At 36.0% G+C, this 8,200-nt stretch overlaps 1 protein-coding gene across 1 annotated transcript; it reads left to right on the top strand.

Annotated features, from left to right (window-relative positions):
* The first annotated feature begins 140 nt into the window (after nt 1-140).
* LOC141299628 (vascular cell adhesion protein 1) lies at nt 141-7,660 on the top strand. The gene is made up of 10 exons (XM_073830038.1): nt 141-195; nt 2,990-3,241; nt 3,323-3,652; nt 3,741-3,968; nt 4,873-5,136; nt 5,243-5,572; nt 5,688-5,927; nt 6,015-6,242; nt 6,330-6,584; nt 6,745-7,660. The coding sequence occupies exons 1-10, from the start codon at nt 141-143 to the stop codon at nt 6,915-6,917; spliced, it is 2,355 nt and encodes a 784-aa protein (XP_073686139.1). The 3' UTR covers nt 6,918-7,660.
* The last annotated feature ends 540 nt before the right edge of the window (nt 7,661-8,200 follow it).

Below are 8,200 nucleotides of genomic sequence, written 5' to 3'. Positions count from 1 at the left end.
CCTGTTCTCAGACACTTCGTACCATGCTTATCATTATTAAGAGAAAATAAATCCTTTTCACAAGCAACACCAAAGGAGACTCTGCATCTATTATCCATCTCAGGCATTACCGGCATCCTTGCTTTATCACTTTCTTGACAATGCTTCTGCTTCAGCCGTTGATAAGTATCTTGCTGATCAGTCTTGCTCATGGCGGTAAGTTCTCACCATTTTGTCTTCTCTGAGTCTTTCTGTGGATCCAGTCCACTTTTTAAATCTTTTTAAAAGGCTAAAAGTCCTCTAGAGAGGGAGTTCATCATTTTTTTCAAGTCCTGTTTATTTCTTTTGTTTTTGTGTATTTTTTTTTTGTTACTCCCTATTTTTACTAGCACCAAAGTTGTTTAGATGGTGTCGAAGGTGATGTGGTTAGACTTACATTTAAAAATGAAAGTGTTTCAAAGTTATCACACTTTGGAAAATGTTCCTTCTGAAGTGATCTTAATTTCTAAAGCCAGAGACCATTAACTTTTTATTTGTTAAAAGTTGTGACTTTTGAAAAGTTATTCGAGGGTGTGGTAGGTGTTAGTCTTAACAGAAACCTAAGCACATGCAGGCAGTCCTTCAAGTAGCTTTCACACTTCTAACGCCCAAATGTTTAACATATGATGACCTTTGTTTTTCTGTTGTGCACAGGGTGAGAACATGTGAATGAGATCATTTCATGTATAAGAACTGAACATTGACTCAATAAGTAGACATTTTTGATATGGATGTAGTTACTTGAATGGTATTCAGGGCATCTCTGAAGGTATTCTGTGAGGGTTGGTAGATGGTTGTTTACTGGCTTGGAAAAATAATAGCAACAAACCACATGATTTGTCATTAATGTCTGTTGTGGCGCAGGATTAGTTACGTACAAAAGTGTAATATTTAGAGTTAAGGGTTTATTCCCTAACTATAAGAATGAGTAATGATAAAACCAATGCTTTCCTTGACTAGCACCAATTATTACACCAATAGATAGTTGTTCATGAATCCCTAGTTTGTCCTGAACGGTTCTCACTGTTCTAGAAAAATCTTTCAGGTCCCACAAATTCTTTTGTTTTTCTTTGGTATTTGAACCCTTTCCAACAATGACTGTATGATTTTGAGATCCCTCTTTTTAAACCAAGGACAACGGAGGAACAACTGAGGAATTGAAAACTGAGGAACTTAACTATTACAGAAAGAAAGGTTCAGATGCTCACATCATGCATTTTCCCTAAACATCTTTTTTTTTTCATTTAGTACTGCCCTTCAGAAGCTACAGAAGATATTTACCTTTTTCCCAGAAGACAAAATAAGTTTTCCCTGATCTTCAAATTCAAAAAGTTATCACCCCCCAGTTCTTAATGCATTGTGCTTCCTTCTGAAGCATCATTGAACGTCTGAACCTTCTGTAATAGTTGCATATGAGTTCTTTAGTTGTCCTCAGAGTGAAAAGATGGATCTCAAAACCATACAGTCATTGTTGGAAAGGGTTCAAATACACAAACATGCTGAAAAACCAAATAATTTATGGGACCTGAAGGATTTTTCAGAAGAACAGCAGGCAGTTTAACTGTTCAGGACAAACATGAGACTCATGAACAACAACAAAAAACAAAAACAAAAAAAAAAAAAAAACAGCTGTGGATCATTTAGGTAACTAAATGATCAAGCCTATGTAAACTTTTGAACATTGAGTCATTTTTATAAATTCAACTATTATTTTCTCTTGTGAACCATATATAAACATCTTTTATGTGAAATATCTTATTTAGGTGAGTACTACATAAAAATAACATACATTTTATATGATCCCTCTTATTTTGGTAAAACAATTAACATTTTGCAGATTCTGCAAGGTGTATGTAAACTTTTGACCTCGACTGTATGTTATTCCAAATCTGGATGACTTTCAAAATATCTTTTTTTAAGTACCAAAGAAAGACATAAGGGTGAGTAAATGATAACAGGCTTTGTCTTTTTGGATGAACTATCCCATAGAAACTAACCCACAGAAAGTAATAGTTCTATTGTTTGGATAAAAATTAAGCCAAAAACGAAATTAGCTGAAAATGTACTCACCCTCAGACCATACAAGATGTACTGTAGATAAGTTTGTTGCTTCATCAGAACAGGTTTGGAGACATTTAGGATTATATATTATTTGCTCACCAATGGATCCTCTGCAGTGAATGGGTGTCATCAGAATCCAAAATCCAGAGTCCAAATAGCTGATTAAAACATCACAATAATCCACAAGTAATCCACACGACTACCGTCCATCAATTAATGCCTTGTGAAACAAAAAGCTTTGTGTTTGTAATAAACAAATCCATCATTAAGGCATTTTAACTTTAAATGGTTGCTTCTGGCCAAAATACAAGTCTGTAATCCATAATAACGCCTTCCTTAGCGAAAAAGTCCATTGGTTTGGAACTGTTTTGAATTGTTAGGCATGTAAACAGTACTTGATCTGTGCATATTTCTCTCCTGATTCAGACAAGACAACTTTATTAATGGAGAATATTTTAGATGAAAACAAGTTTGAAAATAAAAAACGTCTTGATGAATTTGTTTATTACAAATACACAGATTACCGCTTTGGAGTCATGTAGACTACTTGTGGATTATTGTGATGTTTTTATCAGCTGTTTGGAATCATTTTGACGGCACCCATTTACTGTAGAGCATCCATCTGGTGAGCAAGTGATGTAATGATAAATCTCACCAAATCTGTTCTGGTAAAGAAGCAAACTCATGGCCTGAGGGTGAGTACATTTTTGGGTAAATACAAGGCACATTGTTCAATATATAAATGCAAAATTTTAGATGATTACTAGAATTTGTTAGATCAAGCACTGAGATTTGAGTCTATAGCAAATTCATTTGGTCAAAGTTTATATGTTTATATCTTGACTAATGTTTCTGAACTCTAAAATTAGATTTTTTTCATAATACACTCTTTCTTTGTTCTTTCTTGCAGACTCCTGTCCCATTGTTTTCAGTCCTCTGGATGTGGTGGTTAAGTATGGAGATTCATTTTCAGTGAACTGCTCCTCCTCCATCACCACACATCAGTTTTTCCTGAGCTGGGAAGGATTTGATGACAAAACAGAGAACACCGAAGAGACCATCACAAGTGTGACTCAAGTAACAGATTGGGAGAAGAATGTAACTTGTTACATGTTTTCTAATGAAACACAGTGTTCACAGGATCTTCCAATTACTATTTACAGTAAGTTTTTTTCCAAAACAAATTATTTTTTTGAATTCACTCATAATTGTGAATTTCAATATTTCTGAAATCTATTTACAGAGACTCCAGACAATGTGTCCATCAGTATTGTGAATCACAGCGAACCAATGATGGAGGGAGTGCAGTATGAGCTCCAGTGTGATGTTTACAATGTGGCTCCTGTTCAGGATTTCACTGTCAAATGGTACAATGGACAAACTCTGCTGGATGAAATCACCTTTAATGACACAAGCAAGACTCCAGTGAATGCAGTCACCACACTCCTGATCCGTCCAAACAGAACTGATGATGGAGCTCGGTACCGTTGTGAAGCAAAGCTGGATTTGGGAGAAGAAGGACCTCAACCTCCTCCTACAGTCACATCAGAACCTCTCAGTGTTGAAGTATACTGTAGGTTTATCATTTCCAAGTAACAAGTTAATAACAGCTGCTCATAATGTTGCTGCTGTGTTGTGAAATGTTTCTCTGTCCTTCTCAGATGAACCAAAACACTCCAGTTCAACAGAGATCATCGTTAAAAACAAGGAGGTCACGCTAGACTGTACAGTGAAGGCAAACCCGGCTCCTACATACACATGGCACTCAGAGCATCTGAATGAGCAGATGAGCTCCTCAAAGCTCCCGTCCTCCACACTCAGTCCAGGAAAATACACGTGCACCGCCGAAAACTCTCTAGGAAGTGCCAGCAAAGTGTTTATTGTGTCAGGTCAGTTTTGAGTTAACACTAATCTGCCTCTTTGCCTTCAGGTAGTGTTAAATTACAGTTACTTATATATTAAACAACAAATATTATTGAAACAATATAGCTGCAAGCAGTGATTACCGGGATTCACGTACTTTAAGGGCATTTAAGCACATAAGAAAAAAGACATTACATATTATTTAGAAAGCCTGTAAAATAATTTTTTGGCAAATTCACATAATTTACCATAGAAATGTGATGATTTTTAACATTTATAACTGTTATAGCAGCAGCTGTGGTCCAATCTCCTTAAAACATTGCAGTCTTGTTTAAAATCACCTGTCGCTTCTGCTCACCAGGTTTTGTGAAGTTCTGAGTTTTCATTTAGGCTTGATAAGCTTTTGGGTATATTTGGGTGGACTTATTTTCTATAGCTTCCCAAAGGGTACATTTTTGCATTTTTTTTTTTTTTTTTTAATAATTATTGACCTAGAGAGTCCATAGAATCGTACTGCAGTGTTGTTGTTTTTTTACAGTGAAAAATCTAGGACTAGTTTGCAAAAGGAGATTTTTTTTTACATCTTCCCAATCATTTAACAAATTATTTGACAGCAGTGGTTCCAGAGGCAAAGCTGTTCCGAAGGAGGTCTTTGAACCATATTAGTCAAATATTGTGTGTATGTGCGAAAAACTGCATTTTGTTCTATCGTTCATGGCCTTAAAAATTTGATATGCCCCCGATATTTGTTTGATCTGTTTTGACTGCCAATAATCACAAGTGTGCATTTGTGAAAAGCAATTACATTTATGCTAATATTTGAAGGACTGTTGCACAGTATAGATAGATGCATGCCCAAAATGATTTGTAAATGATGCAGTTATGTTGTGATAATGCTTCATTGGTTTTCAATCACATCCTTTTCTGTAGATAATCAATGTCCTGTTCAAATCATCCCGCGAAGAGTTGTTGTGGAGTTCGGCGGTTCTGTTGCAGTTAACTGTACCGCTACTGTCCAGCATTATGGGATGGGATGGGAAGCCAGTGAGGGAGGAGTGGACAAGACCAGTGCCAGTGTGATCACATGGAGTGTGTCAAATCTGACAGAATGGGACATAGAGCCATTCTGCTACATTAACTATGACAAAAGCCAAGCTAAACCATGTGAAGAAAAGCTCCCAGTGATTATTTACAGTGAGTTTCTTTGTTATTGATTTTTCTTTTGTCTTTCTATTCTCAGAAATATCTAATAAATGTACATTCATCAAGCAGATTTTAGAGTGTGTAAATCTCTCCACAGAGACTCCAGACAGTGTGTCCATCAGTATTGTGAATCACAGTGGACCAATGATGGAGGGAAAGCAGTATGAGCTCCAGTGTGACGTTAAAGATGTGGCTCCTGTTCAGTATCTCACTGTCAAATGGTACAAAGGACAAACTCTGCTGGATCAAACCACTTTCACTGACACCATCAAGACTCCAGTGAATGAAATGGCTACACTCCTGATCCGTCCAGACAGAGATGATGATGGAGCTCAATACAGATGTAAAGCGGAGCTGGATCTGGGAGAAGAAGAACCCCAGCCTCCTCCAAAAACATCATCAGACGCTCTTAGCATTACTGTATATTGTTAGTGAACAAACTATTGTTTTATTCTGTATATACCCACAGAAGCACATTCTCTTAAAATACAAACAAATAATTATGTTCTTCTTATCTAATCTTTTATGTTCGTCTTGTACAGATGCTCCAGAAATTCAATCTTGTAAAGACTGGTCACCACTAAGAGGGACATCGTTGGATTCACATCCTTTAAATGTATATTCTGTTGTGGGTAACCCTCATCCAAACATCTCCTGGAGTCTCAGTTCATCACCAGTTAGTTCCTCTAGGAATCTTACTGAAAATGATTCTGGCCAATATGAAATCACTGCCAGTAATGTCCGTGGTCATAGTAGTTGTTTCATTAACATCAGTGTAGAGTGTAAGTGTTAGAGTTCTTGAGAAACTTCTGCATTAAAACCTCGTTTCTGATTGAGTCTTTCAGCTGATTGTTTTCTCTCCAAAATAGATCCTCCAGAACTAAACTGTAACAAGAACTATGAAGTAGAAGAGAAAACACTCTTCCAACCTCCTTGCGTAGCTGATGGATTACCAAAACCTGAGCTCTCCCTCTACAAAAATGGAAAAATTATCCAGCATGAGTTTTTACCCAGTTGGAATGATAGTGGCTTGTATCGATTAACCGCACATAACAAACATGGAACTGTGAATTCTGTATTGACCATCAACATCTTACGTAAGAGAAAAATGGTCTTCACTGAGTACTTCTTTAACAACCTTAACCCAATGAACTAACAAAGACAATTTTCTACTTTCAACACAGATGCCCCAGTGTTTCACGCCAGCCAAGAGAAATTTGTTGCGGGAGAAGACAGCGATATAACGCTAGAGTGCAGCTCCTCTGGTAACCCAGAACCCGAGATGTGGTGGAGCTTCAAAAATAAGAACATCTCCACTGGGAGGCGCCACATAGCCTTAAACATTGGGAGAGCCACGTCTACCAATGCTGGAGTTTATACATGCAGTGCCACGAATAAATTTGGACGCAATGACAAGAGCTTCGTAGTAGAGATAAGAGGTTTGTGCTGCGACTGTGAAAATAATAAGATATTCCCCAAGAGATATTAAATAATAGTACTGACATTTAACCACAAATGTATTGTTTATTACTAGAGTTTAATATCAGTTCTTCATTGACTGAACATATGTTTTTTTTTTTTTTGCTTTTTCCTTTTTAGATGACTCTCCCAACTACATTATAATTGTTGTAGTGGTATTTCTAGTTTTGCTTATTATAATCATCCTTGTAGTGATCTTTCTGTGGAAAAGGAACAAATCAAGAGGACATTATAAAATCCAGTCAGCGAATCAGTATGAAATGCGTCCGTTAAGCAACGGGGGCCCTAAGTGAGTTTTATCCTGTTTTAAATAATTAAATTGACAAAAATACAATATACTGAATCAGGTTACAGTAAATAAATACATTCTATGAACATCTGTGGTAGCCTATATTGTATAAAAGCTAAAACATGCACTTGTCACTTGTGTCACTATATATGTGACCACAAAGTCAGTCATTTATCACCTGAAAGCTGCAAGCTAAATATTGAGAAAATTGCCTTTAAAGTTGTCCAAGTGAAGTTCTTTGCAGTGCATATTACTAATAAAAAATAGGGTATGTTTTGATATATTTATGGTAGGAAATTTACAAAATATCTTCATGGAACATTATCTTTATTTAATATCCTACTGATTTTTGGCATAAAAGAAAAATCAATCATTTTGACCCATACAATGTATTGGCTATTGCTACAAATATACCCACGCTACTCATGACTGGTTTTGTGGTCGGGGGTCACATATGATATGGATGATATTTCAGTGACAAAGAAGAATGTTTGAGATGCGTAGAAAAAAATTGTTTAAAACATTTCAAGTTATCTTGTCACGTGACAACAAAATGCTTGTAGATATGCATGTTGGTTATAATTATGACTTATTTGCTGTATGAAAGTGTTGATGTCTTGGCAGTTGTCAGATATGGTTAAATATGTCTATTTTACCTCCAAGCTAGAAATATGCTGTATATGCAAACTTATGTTTTTTTTATTTTTTTATTGTATTATAATGATGCAATAAAGAATAAAAAGTTGCTGGATAAGAGTTTTTGAAATCAACTATTTTAAAACAAAGTATCTTACCGTTTTACTTATGGTAAGAAAGGGCGTGGCCATTCGTAAATTTGATGGGTCAGGCTTCCGGTCTCATCGACTCCAGCTATTTTTAGCTGTACAAAATAGCTTGTTTTGCTGATTGATATTGCAAATTGGTGTAACTTACCATGTTGTTTTAAAGTATTATCTTAATTATGAACTGGTTTGTAGTGCAAACAGTTTTACTGTTTACCACACGTTGTATTTTTCTCCTTATTTTCCTAGCGGATAATAGTCTCACCCTCTGTGTTTACGAAAAAGATATAGAGTTTGTATTTTGGAGCCTTTTAAAGGAGTAGTTCACTTCCAGAACAAAAATGTACAGATATTGTACTCACCCCCTTGTCATCCAAGATGTTCATGTCTTTCTTTCTTCAGTTGTGAAAAAAATGTGTTTTTTGAGGAAAACATTTCAGGATTTTTCTCCATATAGTGGACTTCTATGGTGCCCCCGAGTTTGAACTTCCAAAATGCAGGTTGA

The sequence above is a fragment of the Garra rufa genome, chromosome 1 (genome assembly GCF_049309525.1).
Source record: "Garra rufa chromosome 1, GarRuf1.0, whole genome shotgun sequence".
NCBI classification, from domain to species: domain Eukaryota; kingdom Metazoa; phylum Chordata; class Actinopteri; order Cypriniformes; family Cyprinidae; genus Garra; species Garra rufa.
Note: the sequence above shows the minus strand (reverse complement) of the source record. Positions and strands in the feature narration are given on the sequence as shown.